The 21,834-nt window shown below is 35.3% G+C and overlaps 3 protein-coding genes across 5 annotated transcripts; all 3 read left to right on the forward strand.

The window, feature by feature from the left end:
- Positions 1-380: 380 nt before the first annotated feature.
- Positions 381-6,577, forward strand: gh1 (growth hormone 1; the record flags this gene model as incomplete). The annotated part of the gene is made up of 5 exons (XM_079399646.1): positions 381-498; positions 4,578-4,717; positions 4,948-5,064; positions 6,080-6,241; positions 6,374-6,577. The coding sequence occupies 5 exons, from the start codon at positions 381-383 to the stop codon at positions 6,575-6,577; spliced, it is 741 nt and encodes a 246-aa protein (XP_079255772.1).
- Positions 6,578-7,536: 959 nt separating this feature from the next.
- On the forward strand, positions 7,537-10,794 carry rdm1 (RAD52 motif containing 1). 3 transcript variants are annotated; one of them, XR_013782407.1, is made up of 8 exons: positions 7,565-7,794; positions 8,052-8,231; positions 8,390-8,512; positions 8,607-8,769; positions 9,094-9,192; positions 9,285-9,364; positions 9,619-9,761; positions 9,928-10,156. XR_013782407.1 is itself a non-coding variant. In XM_079386141.1 (7 exons), the coding sequence occupies exons 1-7, from the start codon at positions 7,690-7,692 to the stop codon at positions 9,709-9,711; spliced, it is 843 nt and encodes a 280-aa protein (XP_079242267.1). In that variant the 5' UTR covers positions 7,537-7,689; the 3' UTR covers positions 9,712-10,794. The 3 variants fall into 3 exon arrangements, 2 of the variants coding, with proteins under 2 accessions (XP_079242267.1, XP_079242268.1); XM_079386141.1 differs by having other exon boundaries at positions 7,537-7,794; positions 9,619-10,794; XM_079386142.1 differs by having other exon boundaries at positions 7,569-7,794; positions 8,052-8,147; positions 9,619-10,156.
- Positions 10,795-20,364: 9,570 nt separating this feature from the next.
- ifnphi3 (interferon phi 3) lies at positions 20,365-21,726 on the forward strand (the record flags this gene model as incomplete). The annotated part of the gene is made up of 5 exons (XM_079399658.1): positions 20,365-20,490; positions 20,579-20,665; positions 20,750-20,896; positions 21,445-21,540; positions 21,631-21,726. 5 exons carry the CDS (start codon positions 20,365-20,367, stop codon positions 21,724-21,726), a joined length of 552 nt encoding a protein of 183 aa, XP_079255784.1.
- Positions 21,727-21,834: the final 108 nt, after the last annotated feature.

A 21,834-nucleotide genomic window follows, 5' to 3' on the forward strand; every position in this document is an offset into this window, starting at 1 on the left:
ATGGAAAACTGAACTGTTATATTATCAAAAAGGAATATAAAAAATTCTATTGCAAATTGTCCAGCTGAGACGGCAAACAGACGCCACCCTGTGGTCAAAATACTTTCTATTTATAGTATTGAGATGGCTTTTAAACAGCAATGATATATTATATTATTTTATCAGTACAGTCCATCATATTTAAAACATCATCACAGGCTTACCCCTGAATACACTTTAAAAGACTAGGGTAAAAAGGCATAAATATCTGTTGAAATGAATGAACTGCATGTACTGCAGAGGTAAAAGAAGGCTTCAGGTGCATTGAATACTTCAGTCTCTCTCTCTCTCTCTCTCACACACACACACACACACATTCAAACCTATACGCATAAGCACACATGACGCTCACTGGACGTCGCAGAACTACTGCGGCATCCCCTGGATCACAGCCGCCCAAGTGCCTTGCATACAAATCAGGTCAGAGGTCAGCTGTGAAGCGTGACCTCAGGACAGCCGGTCAGTGTGCTCACTGCATCTCTTTCACTCTGATGAGTGGAAGCCGAGTGGTGTTAATATGCTCATTCATCCTCACTGCCGTTTGAGTGACACACTCAGTGTCCAGGGTTTAATACTGGAGAGAATATTCTTGATATTAACCCTCATCATTTGTAATGTCACTGAAAGTAGAAATTTATGGTTTGTAATGCATCTTTGGAGAGAATCTCAGTGTTTGTTTTGTTTCATGGTAATGAGTGTGACACTCATATGGCATAAAGAAATCACTAGAATCATAATACACGTACTATAACTTATTTAATATTTGCTTGCTTTAACTTTCTTTTTTTAAATGAATTTCCCATGGTTTCTTCAATCTTATTTTATTTTATTCCTAAAGTATTCACATTTTAAACTTTTTTTTACATTGGTCATTTTTTTTTTTTTTTGCCTTTATTTATTTTATTATATATTTATTTTTATGGCTGCTTACTAATGGAAACAGTTGAAAGGTCATTATTGCGGAGAAAGGAAGTAACCCACACGAACACAACTGTGTCTGGAGGATATGCACTAACCACTAGGTCACAGGTTCAACGTGTATTCGGTAACTTTTCAGAATAAACGTGTGTATAAGGTGATTCGTTAACTGATTTCTGAACACATTACTCATTGCTCAGCATTTTTAGAATGGCACACTTGACCTGAACAACCTTTGTTTGCTTCCTTTACAGGCTGTACAGGAATGTGAACAGCCTCTCCTGGGACTCAGCCTTTATGTAAGCTAAGGAAGCAATGGAGAAGCTCGTCCCGTCAACGAGTGGTGCCTCCAAAGCAAAGAAGCCGCAGCTGCCCGAAGAGATGCAACATGAGACAACTCGAGAACTGTGATGAGCAGCCAGTGGAACCGGAGAGCGGGAGGGATGGAGTCAGAGCATTCCAGGGTAGATGTGTAATATCGCCCCCTTTGAAACAAGAGTTGACGAGAAGTGGGAACAAGGTGGAGTTTGCCTTAAAAGAAGAGCACAACTTATCCAGGTCCCCAAACCGTTTAAGGACACAAAGTAGTCTTTGTGCAGATAATTTAAGGCCACGAGTGGATCAATGGTGTCAAAAGTTCAAGAAGAGTTTACAATGAAAGGGCCAAAGGTGATTGTGAACATGCAGCAGGTGGCATCAGGGGCAGGTGACTCTTCTTTGCCTAAAAGTTGTCAAGTATGGTGCTAGCAAAGGCCATGGGTTCAGTCTGACTCTTTGTAATACTTCAACCTAGTCGATATTCATGCTTCCACTGAAGCTATTTATAAAATATACATCATGCAAATGCTGTCTATTATATATGTGTGTGTGTGTGTGTTTTGTGTGTCATATTCATATTTCCATTCATATTTTGTGTGTCTGATTGTGAAACCGTCTCACTAACGAAGCCAAAGGTAAAGTGAGCAAAGAGAGGGTCATATCCCATATCCGTTCAGTCGGCAGTCAGAAGCGGAAGCGGGTCGGTAGACAGTGTTCTCTATATAGAAAGTGTTATTTAAATGTGTCCGGTATGTAAGCCGGTTACTTGGATATGGGATCGTAGCAGCATTGCGCCAACTCGCCTTAACTTGAGATGGAGCTATCTCCATTTACTCCAGTACAATCAGTGATATTGTACTTCAACTCAGAGCTAATTTAAGGGGCTTAAAGTGCTATCCACCTTAGTTTTCAAAGCGGAAGTAAGCTATTTTCTGTGAATGTCCGAGACTTCCAATAAAATAACTCGAAGCTTTTCAAACTTGAAATTCCATTCAAGCTCGAATGTCGTGAATACAGCTTCTTCAGAAAAGATCTTGAATTTAGTGGCGGCTTCTTGTGGCTAGAAATTAAATGACAACGCATTCTCATACAAAACAGTCACTGTAGCCTAATATTTCTCTTTCTGTTCCTTATCATTAAGTTGGTTTTTGGAGGAATGATGGTGTTCCTAAATCCACCTGACAGGACTTTCTTCAAGGAGTTTTGTTTTCTCACACTTGACTGACAGGTTCAGGTGGTATTGGCAGTCATCACAATGCCCAGTATGAACAGCTGAGGCATTATGGGGGATTTACCTCTGGCACCTGCTTCCATTCCGATTGTAACCGCAGGGTGGAAGTAACTTACACTCTTTGAATGCTTGTGGTGCCACTCAGTTCTGTTCACTCTGTAGATGTTTCTCTGCCAAGCTGATCTGAGACCACCCTCTGCAAACAGAGACAGATTGGCTCTTAGTGAACCAAATGCAGAAAACTCAGCGTGGCCCATGAGGGCAAACACAACTATCTTGTATGAAAAAAAAGAATGTTATTATGTAAATATTGTGTGAATATCCTTTTATTATGTCAAGAGGTCATATTTCTCCCCAGAATCAAAAGAAAATAAATATAGGCCTATATTTTGTATATATAAAATTTAAGACATTATTTATAAATACGTTTCATTGTTTTACTGCAAAAATATTCTCATTACTGTAATGTGAAACAAATCTCCCTCTCATTACTGTAATATAATTTATAATGCCCAGATATAATTATTTATGTAATACACCCACACACAGACATGTATTGGTGGTCAAATGTTTGGATATTTTGACCGTTTTGAGAAAAAAACTAAACAAAATAGTAAAAACAATAATTTTGTCAAACATCTAATTCAATTTAAAATAATTGTTTTATATTTGAATATATTTAATGTCATTTATTCCTGTGATGCAAAGCTGAATTTTCAGCATCATAAATCCAGTCTTCAGCGTCACATGATCCTTCAGAAATCATTCTAATATGCTGATTTACTGCTCAAGAAACATTTCTGATTATTATCAATGTTGAAAACAGTTGTGCTGCTTCATATTTTTGTGGAAATTGTGATACAAGATATTAAAAAGAAAGAAGGCAAAATATATATTTTTTTATTTTGCTAGTAAAATATGACCCATATGTTTCTTGACAGATTTGTGAGATTCGCCATTCACCATTTTCCGTATTTTTCTGTTATATAACTAATTAATTATCCACATGAACTGTCAGAGAACACACTGTTGCACTTTGGTCCTTTTACCGACAACCTAAAGTGACAGGCTAAACAGCCACGAGGTTCAGGTAAACAGATTGTATTTTGTTTTTCCCCACAAGCGATTAAACTATTAATGTCACACTGACATTTCACAACCCAAAGACTGCTGAATATTACACACAGGCCAACACCACAACCGAATAGGAAAATCCTCCTGCATCCCCACAGTGACAGCAAACACGTATATGACCTGATTTACTCTCATAATTATTGAAAACATGTCCTTTTGGAAGGAGATGACACCATTTACAGGTTACGTGGCAATGCTACATGCATCTGCTCATTATAAATCATCGTGCCAATGACAGCAATTGGATTCAAATATACAGTGAGTGCTTTGTAAAACATTTTCAGAATATAAAGACCACAATATTTTTTACAAACTTTCATATGGAGTGGAAACTTGCTTTTGTATTTATTTCATATCCATATTACTTCTTTTAATAAATAAAACAATGATCTTTCTACTTTGTCTTAGTGCCAACATCATCCCAGAGTCATGGAAGTAGCCATAGGCTACACATAAATGACCAGAACCACTACATCAATAACATATGGTGTCTATATACACATAACAATGCATATTTCTCATGGAAACTCTCATGTTTCAGCTCTCATGCATTAAGATGCATCAAAACATGTTCATGCCACATATAAATATCAGTACCTGAGCCAGAAAAACAAACATTCACAAGCTTTTGACTAAGCCTGCAAGAGTTTGTCCACCCTGAGCGAAATGGCTAGAGGTATGGCTGTGGTGCTTTCTTTTGCATGTTATTTTTTGTATTTTGCATGTTATTTTTTATATTTTGACATATAAAAATGATATATTATATGTTTGTTCTTTTTAAATTAATTAATTGTTTCTGTTTTATTTGCTTTTTTTCTTACATGTAAAAAAATAAATAAATCCAAACTATTGATTTCATTATTTGGTTATTTTTCCAGTGGCTTTGAAACAACCATGTTGCAGATGAAAACTAAATCGCCTGCTTTTCTTCTCTTAGCATTGGTGCTGTTGTCGGTGGTGCTGGTTAGTTTGTTGGTGAACCAGGGGAGAGCATCAGATAACCAGCGGCTCTTCAATAACGCAGTCATTCGTGTACAACACCTGCACCAGCTGGCTGCAAAAATGATTAACGACTTTGTAAGATTCTCATTAAAATCCATTCAGAACTAGTAGATTCTAACCTCTCATTTAGAGCAAATGTGAGTGGTCGCACCTGTTTAGGTTTAAAAGTTAAAAATGAGCTAAGGACTATGAGAACTCATCTGTGTACCTATATCTGATGCTATTATTTATTTAGTTATTTGAGTGAGTTATAAATAATACATTTTAAATACAATACTAAATAGAATTTGCCTTTTGTCATCAAGGAGGACAGCCTGTTGCCTGAGGAACGCAGACAGCTGAGTAAAATCTTCCCTTTGTCTTTCTGCAATTCTGACTACATTGAGGCGCCCACTGGAAAAGATGAAACACAGAAGAGCTCTGTGAGTAAACTATATAATTAAAAATTAAATCCCAAAATGCTTTGTTCCAGGGGTTTTCCAACTGGGGTCCGGGGTATTATGGAGTCTGTGGAAAAGTTTCAAAATATATAAATAAATAATAAGAATATTTAACTAAGTACATACATATGATTAAAATAAGTAATAACCAATAAAATAAAGTAAAAAAAAAAAAGTTATTTCAATAAATGCAGAATAAATACATATTGTACTATAGTGAGCAGAAATGGTAATAACATAATATTGTTAAAGTTCAATATTTTTCAAATTATTTTATACACATTTATAATATAACATGGACCACAAAACCAAAATTGATATTTATTTTAAGCTTTCCATTGATGTATGGTTTGTTAGGATAGGACAATATTTGCCCGAGATACAACTATTTGAAAATCTGGAATCTGAGGGTGCAAAAAAATCTAAATATTGAGAAAATCGCCTTTAAAGTTGTCCAAATGAAGTTCTTAGCAATGCATATTACTAATCAAAAATTAAGTTTTGATATATTTACAATAAGAAATTTACTAAATATCTTCATGGAACATAATCTTTACTTAATATCCTAATGATTTTTGGCATAAAAGAAAAATCAATCATTTTGACCCATACAATGTATTTTTGGCTATTGCTACAAATATACCCCAGCGACATAAGACTGGTTTTGTGGTCCAGGGTCACATATATAACATATTTATAATATTTTCATGGTATAAATTGGGTCTTAAAAATATAAATATATAGCTGCCTTTTAAATTGTAGGATGGAGTCCCTCTCATGAAATTCCCCCTCCCTCTTAAATTCCTTATAAATCATAGAAATCATTAAGAACATATTTACCAATCACAGTAGATGCTAAGAGATTAAATGTCTCCATCATTACACATTTTTGCATATCATAGTTTGAGAAGCACTTGGATTGACCAAATATTGGCAGAATAAACATCAAAAATGTCCTGTGGTTTGAAGCCTCCAATATGATTTTTTCTTTCTTCAGATGTTGAAGCTCCTTCGCATCTCTCTCCGCCTCATTGAGTCTTGGGAGTACCCCAGCCAGACCCTGAGTGGAACCGTCTCAAACAGCCTGGCCGTTGGGAACCCCAACCAGATCACTGAGAAGCTGGCCGACTTGAAAATGGGCATCAGTGTGCTCATCAAGGTGAGAGAGACAAGCTTCTAGGCAACTTTATTTTTTCACACAATGTATCTAATGGTCGTACCAAGAGGTCACAACATCTGCAGGGCTTATTTTGGGCAGCTATAAGATCATTTTGCATTTGTATCTGCACAGGGATGTCTCGATGGTCAACCAAACATGGATGAGAACGACTCCCTGCCACTGCCTTTTGAGGACTTCTACTTGACCACGGGGGAGAACAACCTCAGAGAGAGCTTTCGTCTGCTGGCTTGCTTTAAGAAGGACATGCACAAAGTCGAAACCTACCTGAGGGTTGCAAATTGCAGGAGATCCCTGGATTCCAACTGCATCCTGTAGAGGGCGCCAATGTATTGCTAGTCAATGCCTGTAGTAACACTTGCTGCAAATCTAAGACCAGTTTAAGTCCTTAAAACTTCCTTAAGTAATTATGGTCTGGTCTTATGTATGTAGGAATTGTCAACCAAGCGTGGCTAAGCCTATATTTTCATTTTCTCTCTTATATTTAAACCTTATCTACCACTATTGTATGTATTCTTCTCATTAGGGAATGCTCATAAATTAAAGTTGTTCCTTAAAAACGTAAATGATGGATCTGATTTAACATTTCACAGTGGTGCTAAGCAATTTATGGCAATATATTTTCAAATGCGGCCAAATTGACATCAGTTAAAGAGCTAACAATATGTACAATATTGCTCAAAAGGCTAAAGATCAGTGTTAAGTCGAATTTGTAATTTAAATGGATGAGTTCACTCTCGTATGCATGTAAAGATTTGTCTGTCTCATAGATTATGCCCTCATTATTAGCGCATCCCATTCTCAAATTCTGTCTCTTTCTCCATTAAAGTTTTAAATCGCATCCAATGTTCTTGACCTGTGTGGTTTCATTTTCCTGTCTCTCTCAACATTTCCCATACTTTTGACTGAGTGCTTGTGCCCTATCAGGAGCTGTAATGCATCCCCAAAACAAGCTAAAATAATTAAAAAAGTGTATTGTTGCTAGGAGGTTATCGAACCTTTAGTTTAACCAAAATTAAACATTGCCAGATTAAACACGACATGCCAAAATACATAAATGCAAATAAATAATATGAAAAAGTATTGTTCTGCGACGCAATTAACCGGATGAGACAAGATTACATTTTTAAAAAATGTTCATAAATTATGTTTTATTATTGTGAACGCTTTTAGAACGTTTGGAACTTTCGTAGTTGTTACATCACCGCGGAAACTCCAATTCGTTCAATCCTTTCGGAATCCATCCAATGATCCAATCACAGCGCTTTACGTAATATGACGTCCAAGAGCGCCAAATGCGATTCTGTTTACGGAAGTCGCAGAGGGGTACCTCGTGAACAGATTATTCAGATTTGTCTAGTGTTTTAAATTCAGTCATATGTTTTATGAGGCAATTTCACCGTTGTAGCTTTATTTAAAGTCCATATCTCATGGATATTGAGGTCGATATTATTGATTTTAAAGTCCCTCTCGAAAACAACAAAACTATTTTCGTTTGGGACATTCAACCAACATTTTCAGAGGCTTACATTTATGTAAGTGTATTATATTATATTATATTAAAAAGTGTATTATATTATTCATGACCAATGAATAAACCATTCAACTGCTCTTTGAGTTTGGTTATGTTTAACCTTTGCCCAAAAATGTACATAAACATTCATTATGTTTGCATAACAAGTCATAATCAATTGGACTTTTAGGGATTTTTAGTGTAAAATCACCAGTAATTGCATAAATTTACCCAACTTTAAGCTTATATCTTAATTAAACGTCTCATCTATCTTCTCAGGAGTCCCTGTGGAGCGTGTATTCAGCATTTGGAGCTCTTTACCTGTTGAAGGTCTGTCCCAATGCCACGGTGGCAGAACCTGGGTTCTATGCAATGGTGAAGTTCTACTCATCGGCACAGGCGTCTAAAGCTCAGCGGGCCACTGATAAACAGTGTCTTTTCCAAAGTTCTCCTTTAAAGGTGGCCTAATGTATTACAGCTACAGATAAAGCTGTAATGTTATTTGCACGTGTTTTACAGATGGGCTACTTTTTAGATTTATTTTTAAGAAGGTTTGAATGTTTAAATTGAAAGTTGTTTTGCAAAAATATTTCTTATTCTCTCATCCTATCCCTCAGGTTCGATTGAGCACGAAGCAGAATCTGTCCTTCTATAGCACACAACCTCTCAGCCTTTCCAAATGTCAAAACCTGGCTAATCACTATCTGGGCTTTGGCGGCTGGTCTACTCGCATTATTACTGTAAGCAGCAATATTGATATATACACCAAATAGACTCTTGATTTTTCCCTCAAGGCTAAGTGGTTTGTAAACAAACATTTTTGCGTTTCAACAGTTGAAGGACATCTCAAGATGCGTGGACACAGGGTGCCAAGAAGAAACAGATGACCAGAGTGTGCTTTTGAAATATGGCTGCATAGCAGAGTTGACCTTCCAGCAGCATGGAATGAGCTGCCAGGGGGTCGGTGTGGCAGAGGAGGTAATCGACTACGATCGAGGTGAGTTTACAAACACATGGCTTGAGCAATATTCTTAATTTTTTTCAGAAGGTTATTGTTAAAAGTAAAAAAAAACAAAAAAATCTAGAGGATTTAACTCGTGTGCACTGATATATTTATATAAATATATATAAATTATAATAACAAAAATAATAAACATTTATAATACTAATATTTAAATTAATGTTCAATTTGCAATTAATAATTAAAACATTTTATGATATTTCTTGTTTGTTTGTTATCATATTTTTAACATATTTATTTATATATATATATATATATATATAACTTCCCAACATCTGCTAAAATGTTAAATTCTTTTAGATCCAGAGGAAAAGCTGAGAAAAAGAGGGACGATAATGAAACGTGCCAAAGACAAAGCTGTGGTGGCTGCCTTTGAAAAAGTGCTTCTCATGATCTTGGGTAAGTATTATCAGCAACCTGCTGTATACGGCCATTAAACAGTACATTGCAATCTGTGGTAACATCTATTTCTTGTCATTATTGTCCCATAGGAAATGGGAAAGTAGCAATTGAGATCAAGTATGATCCAGATGAGATCCTTCCAGAAGAGAACTCAGAAGGAGTCATAAAAGTAAGTGTTCCTTCAAGATCTTTGAACAGTCTGGTTAATGGCGCATTGAATTTATTCCATTTACAGAGAAGCAAATGTATGACAATTTGCCCCACGTCTACTGAAATTAGCTCATAAGGTTGTTTTCCAGGGTCAGTAATATTATCAATCATTGCTATGAGGAACTAGCCAGTCACTTTCAGTTCTTATCTGGTCAGTGGTTTAGCAACAGCCAATCGGAGGGTGGTCTAATAGCCAATTGCTTTATGTGGCAGGTAAATGACATCTCCTGGAATGAGTTTGAAGTTGCTGACAGTAATACTGAGGAGGATTTCCCATGGGACCTCACAGTGGACCTTCCTCACTGACACCCACTCAACTTTCTCAACTCACACAGTTGCCAATGTTTTCCAGATAAGTGACCACTGAAAATGATATAAGTTTTCTCTTTAATGTTTGGTATTGACCATAATGCGTGCAGCATTACGGTCATCCTCTGTGGTTAACCTCCCAATTTCAGTGCAACTGACCTCAGATTCCTCTTCTCTATTTCCAAAGCAATTCTCTGTTTTTTAACCACACAGGTTGAGGTTTGAAGGTCAGGTCAGATGTCAAGCCAAAAAAATCAAATGGAATTTTATAAGGATTTTAGGGAATCCAAAATGCATCAACCTCTAAAATATCTTGTGTACTTAACATGATCGGCATATTAGCACTAACTAAGAATGCATTAAGACAGGTTTCAGTATGTTTTCATTAAAATGGGTTATTGTGTGTTGTGTGAAATAAAATATATGTGTAGCAATGTATCTTAATTATATGTGCCTCTCTTTTATTTATTGCGTTTGCCTTGCTGCTTTGGTTCAGTTGACTGAGTTTTCTTTGTCAAGTAGATTTTTAATGTATTTTTGGTCTAGGTTGAAGAATAATATCAGTAGATCCATAAAAACAGGCTACCCAGTTTACCTAAAATTCCCTGTGTGTGTTCATTGGCGTGATTATAAATTACTTTTTACACAGATAATGTTTTTCTCAGCTTAATTACCACTAGGTGGCAGTGTCTGTTGCAATTCAGATGATTTGTAGCAATATAAAAAGGACTTTTTACAAAATAATAATAATAATCTCAGCAAGCATGGGCATCAGTTGGGGTGGAGGGGACTTTAGATTTTTAGCGTATAGAATGTGAGAGAACCAAATTTTTAAATTATATAAAGTATATAACCCTATTTATGATAGTGTTAACTAATTAGTATGTTGTCAATTTACATGAGGTAATATACAGATGTACAAGGACTGTACTTTGTATTTTAAATCAGTTTTTATTTTTATATTATCAATTTCCTTTTCATTGTTCCTTTTCATTTTTTTCTTTTTTTTTTTTTTTAAATTAGTGCTGTCAAGTTGATTAATCGTGATTAATTGTAACCAAAATAAAAGTTTGTTTACATAATTTGTGTGTTTACCATCACGTGTATATTTATATGAATATATACACATACATGTATATATTTAAGAATTATATGTAATATATATTTATATGTATAATATAAATCCTATATATATATAAAGTTTTATTATTTTAGCTGTTGACCCAAACATATTCAAGTTACAGTTATATAATGTATAATCTCCTCATGATTGGAGAAAAGGTTAAGGAATTACTACTAGTTTAGTTGTATTAGTTTTTCAAGGGACCATAAATAATTGGACAGTTGACTCATAAGCTGTTTAATGAACAGATGTGGGCTATTCTTTCGTTATTTCACTGTCCCACGAGATAATTAATATAGTCTTTCTATAAAATGCAGTAAATGGTTAAACATTTTTTTGTCCTACATGGACCATTTGTTATAAGAGCTGCAGTGTTGTTCGATTTTTTTTTTTTTTTTTACTTTTTTGAGCCAAATCTCAAATTTGTCCTATTATGTGACTGTTCCAAGCATGGTTCAATAAATTACAACTTTATAAATGAAAAATAAAAGCATAAAAATGTTAATAAATACCTCCGGCAATTGTACAAGTGTCTACTTTAGTAAATGGCAATAATTTTTTTTTCAGCCATATATTTCTGAAAGTGTAGGAACCCTAAAACCATGTTCTCTGGTGTGACACCATATCCTGATTTTCGGCTAATTCCAGAGAAAACTTAATTAGTTGAAGGACCCCCTTCATGATCATGTTACTGAAGCCCTCTGTGAAGCCCATGACGTGCACATGGTACATTTTTGTCTCAGAATTGTTCATATTTAACTTTTTTGTTACCACTACAAAAGTGTTACGTTTTGTTGTTCTTTGGTGTGACACCCCTAAATTATATTTTTTAATTAAAAACTGCATTTTAAACATAATCATTGAAAAGTATGCAAGTGTGTCTTGCTTACTGCTCATGACAGGTTAGCTTGGAATAGCAAGGACATTAATTGACAAAAAAGGCTGAAACATCCTACGGTGTGACAGAAAATGTCCTCCGGTGTGTCGCCTGTACTATCACTTTTCTTAAATGCAATAATATCATCAAATAAACTATTTTATGATGTTCTTACAGAAAACTTGTACTGTTATAAAGTGTTCCAGAGTTTGGGAGCCAAATGTGAAAAAGCTCTACCTCCTTTAGTGGACTTTGCTATCCTAGGTACTACCAAAAGTCCAGAGTTTTGCGACCTTAGGGAGCGGGTTGGATTGTAGCGTGGTAGAAGACAAGTTAGGTACGCAGGAGCTAAACCATTTAGGGCCTTATAGGCAAGTAATAATATTTTGTAAATGATACGGAACTGAATAGGTAGCCAGTGCAGAGACTGTAAAATTGGGGTAATATGATCATATTTTCTTGACCTGGTAAGAACTCTAGCCGCTGCATTTTGGACTATCTGTAGCTTGTTTATTGAAGATGCAGGACAACCACCTAGCAGTGCATTACAATAGTCCAGTCTAGAGGTCATGAATACATGAACTAGCTTTTCTGCATCAGAAACAGGTAGCATGTTTCGAAGCTTGGCAATGTTTCTAAGATGGAAGAATACTGTTTTTGTAACATGGGAAATATTATTTTCAAAGTTGCTGTCTAATATAACACCCAGATTTTTGACTTTAGAGGATGTGACAGTGCATCCGTCTAGTTGCAAATTGTAATCCAATAGATTCTGTGTACTGTTTTTTGGTCCAATAAGTAATATCTCTGTCTTATCTGAATTTAATAGGAGGAAATTATTGGTCATCCAATCTTTTACATTTTTTACACAATCTATTATCTTAGATAGTTGAGAAGTTTCATCTGGTCTGGTTGAGATATATAGTTGAGTATCATCAGCATAACAATGAAAACTAATCCCGTATTTTCTAATAATATTACCAAGGGGCAACATGTACATTGAAAATAGCAGAGGACCTAGGACAGATCCTTGTGGTACTCCATACTTTACTGGTGATAATTGAGATGACTCCCCATTTAAATGAACAAAGTGGTAGCGATCGGACAGGTAGGATCTAAACCATGTTAAAGCCTGCCCTTGAATACCAGTATAGTTTTGTAATCGATCTATGAGTATGTCATGGTCTATAGTGTCGAACTCAGCACTAAATCGCAGTGTCTATCGTCCTAATGCACAGTGAGAAGGAGAGTTTGAGTGGCTAAAGACTCCTTCAAGGACCACAGCTGGAGAACTGCAGAAAATAGTTGAGTCTTGGGGTCAGAAAACCTTTTAAAAAAAAAATTGTCAAACAGCACCTACATCACCACATGTTGTTTGGGAGGATTTCAAGAAAAATTCTCCTAGCTCATCCAAAAACAAACTCCAGCATATTCAGTTATCAGACATGACTGGAACTTCAAATGGGACTGGCTTCTATGGTCAGATGAAACTAAAAAATGAGCTTTTTAGCAGCAAACACTCAAGATGGTGAACACAGGGATAAAAAGTACCCATGTGTACAATGAAATATACTGCTGTATTTTTTATGTTGTGGGCCTAGATTTCTGCTGGAGGTCCTGGACATCTTGTTTAGATACATGGCATCATGGATTCTATCAAATACCAACAGATAAAAAAATCAATCAGTGACTGACTCTGTTAGAAATATTATAATGGGCCGTGTTTGGATCTTCCAGCCATACAATAATCCAAACACAAACCTCAAAAATGGGTCACTGAGCACAAAACCAAGCTTCTGCTATGGCCATTCCAGTCCTCTGACCTGAACCCTGTAGAAAATTAGTGAGGTGAACTGAAGAGAAGAAGCACCAACATAGCACTTCTGGATGAAGGAATGGTCTCTGATCTCTTGTCAGGTGTTCTCTAACCTCATCAGGCATTATAGGAGAAAATTTAGAGCTGTTAAACTGGCAAATGGAGGTTTCAAAAAGTATTGAATAAAAGGGTGCCATTAATTGTGGCCAATGTGTATTAGAGAAAAACATTTATTTCATAATGATATTTCCCCCCATTTTAAATTCTTATCCAATGAAAGGTTAGATTTTTGTGATTTTTTTTAATAAAAGATCAAAAGGATTAAAAATGCAGATTCATTTTCACAGCCTTCTTTGGTCATATTTACCAAGGGTGCCGATATTTTTGGCCATGATTGTGTGTGTGTATATATATATATATATATATATATACACTGTAAAAAATTTCCCTGTAAAAAAACGGTAATCTACTGGCAGCTGTGGTTGCCAGCATCATACTGTAAAAATACAGTGTGCTACTGTTTTTTAAATTAACAGTAAAATGCTGTTTTGTCATCTACAGTATACTACTGTAATTTAGCAGCATATATCTGTTAAATTACATACTACTCATAATTCCATGATCTCAATTTTAAATGCAGATTATACCCTGCATTTTCTATTTGACCGTGTATTACAAAAGAGAACAAAGTCAAGTTATGTTTTGTTTTTTATTTTGATACAACACTAGATAAACTTTTACAATATGCCCTAAAACAGGCATGCATCCAAACATACAAACATACTGTACATAAAGTCTTTGTTCATAAAATGCAAATATACTCTCAAATCAAGCTTCAGTGAACACCAGCTAATGTTTTTTCAGCATTAGCCAATTTAAACTCTGATATAGATGATGATAATTTAATGGAGGTGAAATGTCTGTTTGTCCATACAATGCAAAATAAAATGGGGATCAAACTTTCAAATACTTAGGCAGTTTTCTGAAGTGATTCAATTTGTTTGGGTGAAAACACTTTTCACTGTACATCTTGCAATTGCAATCTCTCATTTGTGGTCCTTTGATCTGATATTTTGGTGTCTTTGATTAATCATAACTTTATGTTCCTTTTGGAGCTGACAGGTTTGGCTCCCATTTGTCTTCCATTGTATGGGCAAATATTTCTTAATGACAATATCTTAATTTGTCCTTCAAGAGAAAGAACTACAGATTTGAGACAGCATAAGTTTGAGTTAAGGATGAGATACTTCTGGACTGATGGTCGTCTTCGTCATCTTGGGTCTTCTTCTGCAGTTTTTCCAGTTATTTAAGACACCTCTTTTCTCCATGCAGCTTTGATCCTCTTTTCTGGATTTATTCCAGCAAAGTATCTAAAGAATAAGAGTAGACAAGTTTAAATTCTAAACGTTTTCCAGTGTATGATTTTGATAAGTCATACATACTGCATTTATAATAAGTGGTTTCTAATATGAGGCACATTAAAGGGTTACTCCACCCCAAAACGAAAATCATCACTTACCCCCATGTTGTTCTAAACCTGTAAAAGCTTTGTTTGTCTTCGGAACATAAATTAAGATGTTTTTGATGCGTTCTGACAGCTCTCTAACCCTCCCATTGAAAGCAATGTAATTAACACAATCAACGTCCAGAAAAGTTGCAAGGACATCAGTAAAATTATCCTTGTGACATCAGGGGTTCAACCGTAAGTGTGCGAAGTTACGGATACGTTGTTTTCATTCAAATGAAAGCGTAAATAAATGTAGAAAACGTATCCACGTGGTGCAGCTGACACAGGACAGCATATACTGTTTGCGTTCAATAGATACTCTCCAAAATAGTGCTTCAGTGATGTGGAGGAGACAAATTGTTGAATAACGTCGTTATTTTATTTATTTATTTATTTGCGTACAAAAAAGTATTCTCATAGCTATGATGTCACATGAACTATTTTACCGATTTATTTTTCAATTTTGAGGTGGAGTAACCCTTTAAGGTAGATCTTTTGCTGACAATAGAAACTAGTGTCAGTCTGGAGCGTGAGCTTTGTTTTAGTGAAACAAAATGCAGACATATCTAATATGATATACTTACCAAGAAGGATCAAGCAGGGAATCAAAGGCAGGTTACCCATATTCTCAAGGTCAGAAGGAGTGGCAGACATCTATTAGTAAAGAAAACAATTTAAGATGGCTCACAGTATCTGCAAATGACAAATTAAAAAACTAAACAAAACAAACAAAAAAAAAAACAATGTGCTACTTGTTGCAATATTCTACAGCCTCTTAGATTCAGAGTAGGAAATCAAAATGATAATTTTCTGATAATTTACTCACCTGTATGCTGATTTAAACTCTGATGATGCAATAGATGATTTTGAATGAAGATGATATGCCTGTTTGTCCCTACGATGCAAAAGAAAATGGGGATCAAACTTTCAAGTAGCAACAGACAAACAGTAAATGGAGGATAAAGATTATTACTCACATGGTTTAGCCAGTTTTCTGAAGTGATTCAATTGGGTGAAAACTATTTTCACTGTATTTGCAATTCCACTCTCTAATTTGTGGTCCTTAGGTCTGATATTTTGATATCAGACAAAATGACTGGTGATTAATCATACCTTTATGTTCCTTTTGGAGCTCGACAGTTTGGTTCCCACTGGTCTTCCACTGTATGGTCAGAACAGACATCATTTCTCCATGACAATATCTTCACCTGTCCTCCAAGAAAAAGTCCTAAGAGTTTGAGACAGCATAAGGTTCAGTAATTATGAGATAACCATTTTTAGGTGAATGATTACTTCAACAAACAATAGGCAAACTTACATTTATTTTTAAAAGAATGAGTCCTTTGCTTCTCTGCAAAGTCAGCCTTCAGTAGTTGAACTACAAGGACAAGAATAACATAACGTAAAGAACAGATAGCTTCTCTAGTTAACCAATTACAGACATCCCCCACAAAAAAAAATTTAAACAAAGTTTAAAAATAAAATAAAACCGTCTGTCGACTGTCATTCCGCTATTTTTGCAATCCCTAGCAGTGGTTTGCACATTCACAGTAATCATGCAAGAATTATGAATTTTGTTCATACACATCTTTTGCTTACATAAAGATTGGGACATGTGTCCATTGCATAAATTGTGATGGTAGTAAATAGCAAATCAAATGCAGTTTGAGTAAACTTATACAGTATGCTAACGAGCTAACAATGCTATCATATCTTGCTCTGTTACTGTTCAGTGATTAAAACACACTATCTTGTCATCAAATTACGCTTTGCTGGCTCTTTATAATGTATGTTAATATTCAGAATTGTTCTTGGTAACTTACAGATAAAACCAAAAGCGTAGTTGCAACTAACAGCAGCAGATAATGGACGGTGTGAACCTCACGCTAAAATTGTAACCATGCACACAAGATAAACAACATCATTATACAGTATTTTTCACTCAGATAAAGTTTAGGATGTGCAGGTTAGAAAAAAAAAGAGAGTTTCTTACCAGTTTGTGTGTGATACGACGACAGTTCGTTCAAAGGGTTCACGCTCCTGTGGTAACTTGCTGATAAAAACACATGATCACGAATCCAATTTAGATCCCAAAAGCTTAATTGGATGTTTAAACTTTAATATTTAAAAGTAATAAGTACTTTAAAAATTAAACAATAAAAGGCAAAGCTGCAAAATTACCTCATGCAGATAAACTAAGATGTCGTCCTATGCGCACGTACAAGGGAAAATATGGTATTATGCTGTTAAAATAACAGTGTCTTACTGTTGCTGGTCATCTTGTCCCACAATGCATTGCAAAAAACAGTAACGTACGGTTATTGTATGAAAACAGCATTTTACTGTTAAATTTCCTTGTAAATTTACAGAATTTTTTTACAGTGTATATATATATTTAATATTTAATTTAATATTTTAATTCAAGTATAAAGTTATACATCTTTTTATGTAAACCTATGTTTATGCTTAAACGTGCATGTGTCAGCTTTTTGTGCTTGGGTGTCAAAGCATTGCTCCATTATGTAATGAGTGAGAGATTACGTAGAAATTAAGTAGAAATAGAAGTTTTCATCATATTTCACTGTACTTGAACTTGACTTATTAAGGTAAGTTATCAAATTGAAAGCATTGCCTATTTTTGAAAATAGAAGATAGAATTTAGCTTTGGCATTTGCTGATGAAAGTCGTGAATTTCCACATTTTGGTCCTCAGGAGAAATCGAAAATTCTGGTATGAACACAGCTCTGCGAAACATGTTGAGCTTTGTATGTCTGACTTGTATTGTATGTCTGAGAGAATGACTCTTATAACCTCTTGTTTAATCTGAGTCATAAATCTATGATGATTAATATTTTGTTGGTTGTGAGAGGGTTACTCAGAATCAGGAATGTCTGTGCACCTCTTTCTGATGTTTTAGTCACCCTGAGGTGCTTGGCAGAACCACTCTGAAAAAAAACAAGAAGTTAAATTTACTTAATTGTTATTTTGCAAGTTTTTGCACGCATATTTTTTAAGTAAAATTTAAATACAGAAGTCAAATCTACTTAACTACGTTATGCAAAATTAGCAAAGGAAATAAGTACATTTAACGTGGCCAGGTAGAGTTTGATGAATAATTTCTACTTAATTATTTTAAGTTTACCCTGCAATACTCAAATACTTTTCACTGAGTCACGGTTTGTTAACTTTACTCAAACAACATAGCACTGAAAAAAGTCTATAAAGCATGTGGTTAAGTTACAATCACATATGTAAGCAAGTAGACAGCTCGTTGTTCATTTTAAGGTAATATGTTGACTCAGTATAGTCATTAACTGAATGAACACAGAGACCTGAATACTTGGCACACAATGATGGTGACAATCAGTGAATAGTGTTCGAGAATGGGCCATTTTGAGTAGAAAATTAACTCTAGATGTCACAAAACAGTAAGTTACTTAACCTAACAACAAAAGCAACCATAAAACAGTGTAAATACTTCTCGAAAACAGCAAAAAAAAAAAAAAAGCTTATTAATTGTTCATGCCCAAGTGCATGATGGGAACAATGGGATCATTACACTGATATTTACTTAAACAATCTTTGCAAACATAACAAACAATTCCAAGATACTTAAGGTCAAACTTGAAATTCTACAAGATTAAATGAAGTACTAATATTGAATTTACTCTTTTTCTTTTTTTATTGCCTGAACTGAGTTATTTAATGTAGAAATTTGTTTTTCTGTAGTATTTACTTCACCACAAAATCATTTTTATCAGTGCACCAGCACAGTGCTCGATTCCTCTTACTCTCAAACAACCTCACGCAGTACTGTTTTAACAGTCAGGGAGAGACAGATGTGATTTTTCATGATCACTCAGCTCTTTCAGTTCCCTGTCCTTATTTTCACTTTCTAAGGTAAGGTGCCAGTGGGGCTCCATATACCCACGAGGTTGAAATACACCAGTCGTTGTATTTCAGTAGAAGCAAACCAAGAGTAACGATAAATGTTTTTTTATTTTTCTTGCGTATAAAACCACAACCGCAAAGCGCCACGTGTACAAAGATTGAAACGCATACACACTTGGGCAAATCCCAGACTGTTATTGTGGGCACAATTCTTCAGAATTATTATTCAGTTTCAAAATGTAACACTCAGATATGAATTTATCATGTTATAAAGACAACATGTTGTCAAAAAATAAAAAAGTGTAATTTATGTTATACATTTTACTACTGCTATAATAAATGGTTATAATAACCTATTATCTGGGGGGGGGGGGGGGGGGTATACAAATTATTTATTAATAATATAATCAATAGATGATGATGGGCTGCTTTTAGAGCCATATTAATTCTATAAAGCAAAATATTAAAATGAATAATCTGAGTATGTGTTAATGTGGTCTGATTTATAACCAAGACCAAAACCAGAGGTAAGATGATTGAGACCAGGGATACCAGAGAAAGGATCTATGATTGTCACACATCAAACATGTGTTACTGACCATAGAGTAAGTCACAAATATACAGTGTTATGAGCATACTCTGTGGTTAACCTCCCAACTTCACATCCATCTTTTCTGCTTCCAGGAGAGCACTGTTTGTTTGTTTGTTTGTCTACACCAGGACACAGTGTTGCGGGTGGGTGTGTGTGGTGGTGGTTAGGTCGATACATTACGCAAGGGAATTCGTTAGCAATTTTTAGTAAATAACCTATGTATAGTATGCTATTTTTGTCAAGCTCATCTGTGACTAAGCCTTCAAATGTACTACTTGAATAGTAATAAATTAGTAGCCGAATTGTCAACTAGTTCCATCTTGAACAAAAACATGTGTCGGCATGCCACAATGTCATTCTGCTGTACTCATCTGTTAAAATTGATTCATATTCGCTGGAATGTGTTTGTTTGTTGGGTTTCGATTGTGCCTTGGGCTCTTAGATACCACATAAATCTTATAAGATTAAATAAAAGAAATAGTTGTGACTTCAACACGAGATTATGACACATAGCTTCATATAAACGTTCATAAAGTGAAATCTGTCTTCATTTGAGATGCACTGGAAGACGTGGAATTCAAACTCGAAAACGAAAATTCAGCAATCGTCCCCTATTTCAGATTTGATGTAGAGAATGAATGTCAATCACGCCTTTTCACTTTTCGATCTTTTTGCAAAATGCTATATAAACTCTAGACCTACCATGAATCCTTCAAATTGTGAAGGACAAACGACAAGTCAAGGTAAGCAGTCGAATCAGTGGCTTATTGTGATGGATCTGATTATTCACTGCATCCTTGTTTTAAACTCACATGGTCTCTGATCTTTTATAGGCAAAGTCAGAATGGAACTTCTTCGTGTGACCCTGCTGTGCGCCTTTTTCTGCTTTGCGCAGGTTTGGTCATTCCCAACAAACTGCGTCCTTAGTAAAGGTTTAATAAAGGGATCCTATACACTTTTGGAGACTGCGGTAAGAATAATGCAGAGAATCTTCAATGGTGCAGTTTAGTGGTGAGCGAATATAGGCTATTCATTAACGAATATGCATTTTGTTTTAGGGAGGCCTTTTCCCCATGCAGTGCCTGGAGGAAAAAGTTGCCATTCCTTTCCCGCAAAATGCCTTCAAGTCTGAAAACAAGGATCAGGTAGGCTACAATATTTTATAATTTTATATTAATAATTTTGACACTTGTGCACATCTGTTTAATTTTCAACGCTTGTTTCTGAAGGTTACTGGTGTTGAAAAAGCTGTTTACCAGACACTTTACAATATGAACGCACTGTTTGAGAACTCCAGTGATCCAGACCAGTTGGATGAAGAAAAGTGGAATGATTTTCGAGGTCTGGTACACCGGCAGATTGAGGAGAGCAAATGCGTAAGAAAAGACCTTATATCTTAATCTTAAATTATTAAGTTATTTTGGGGGAAAGTAATAGGCTACACACAATATTAATTTATTATTATTATTATTATTATGATTATTCTGCAATACAAGTAAATTGTCTTTATTTATTTATTTCGCTCATCCAGCTCTTTGAGACTTATTTTCGCTTTGCAGTTCAGTCTTTTCGTTTTCTTGAACCGGAGATTCCAGATCTTCTAATAGCTGTCAAAAGTTTTGTTTAACATGACAAGCTATTACGAAGTCCTCCGAAACCGTTTTTACTCCGTTAACTCTCGTTTTGAGACGAAGTGCCAATTAGCCACTATAGTGTTTATATAAAGAGAGAGAGCTGAGTGGAAAAAGACATGGAAGTAGCACTGGTCACTTGTACCGTGCCAACGGCCAATGCCCAGAAATGTTTGACCGCTGGGTGCCTCAATTCAGAATCAAGTATTTCCCGATAACTGTGTAATATTTATGACTTTTTAATTTACTTTGATATTCAGTATGTCATGTTTTCTGGGTCTTGGCAAATATAGATCATGAGCAAGTCTGACGCGGCACAGGATTTCCCCAGCAGAGAAGCTTCACTCAAGGTTTACTTCGAGACTATGGCCTCAACTCTGAAAGAAAAGGTACGCTTGTGTCCTCAACCTCTAACTTTAGGCATACCTCTTGTGTTACATATTAAATATTCTAATGCGTATTGCCATTTTTCTGTGCAGGATTTCAGTTACTGCGCATGGGAAATTGTCAGAAATGAGATTCTCCGCACCCTGAAGTTCATACTGGACGACACCATGTTATTCAAGTCTAAATAATTCTAAATGCTCCCTTGTATTATTTATTTATTTATTTATTTATTTATTGATATATTTATTTATTTATTCATTCATTTTGAGTAGAAAATGAACTCCAGATGTCACAAA

The sequence above is a fragment of the Barbus barbus genome (assembly GCF_936440315.1).
Source record: "Barbus barbus genome assembly, chromosome: 3".
Taxonomy (NCBI): Eukaryota; Metazoa; Chordata; class Actinopteri; order Cypriniformes; family Cyprinidae; genus Barbus; species Barbus barbus.

Bases quoted from the DNA above. Each gene is read 5' to 3' on its own strand.
- rdm1 (XM_079386141.1), top strand. From the start codon at position 7,690: ATGGATATTGAGGTCGATATTATTGATTTTAAAGTCCCTCTCGAAAAC. The intron at 8,513-8,606 runs GTAAGCAGCAAT...GCGTTTCAACAG, and splicing joins GGTCTACTCGCATTATTACT to TTGAAGGACATCTCAAGATG. The intron at 9,193-9,284 runs GTAAGTATTATC...ATTGTCCCATAG, and splicing joins AGTGCTTCTCATGATCTTGG to GAAATGGGAAAGTAGCAATT.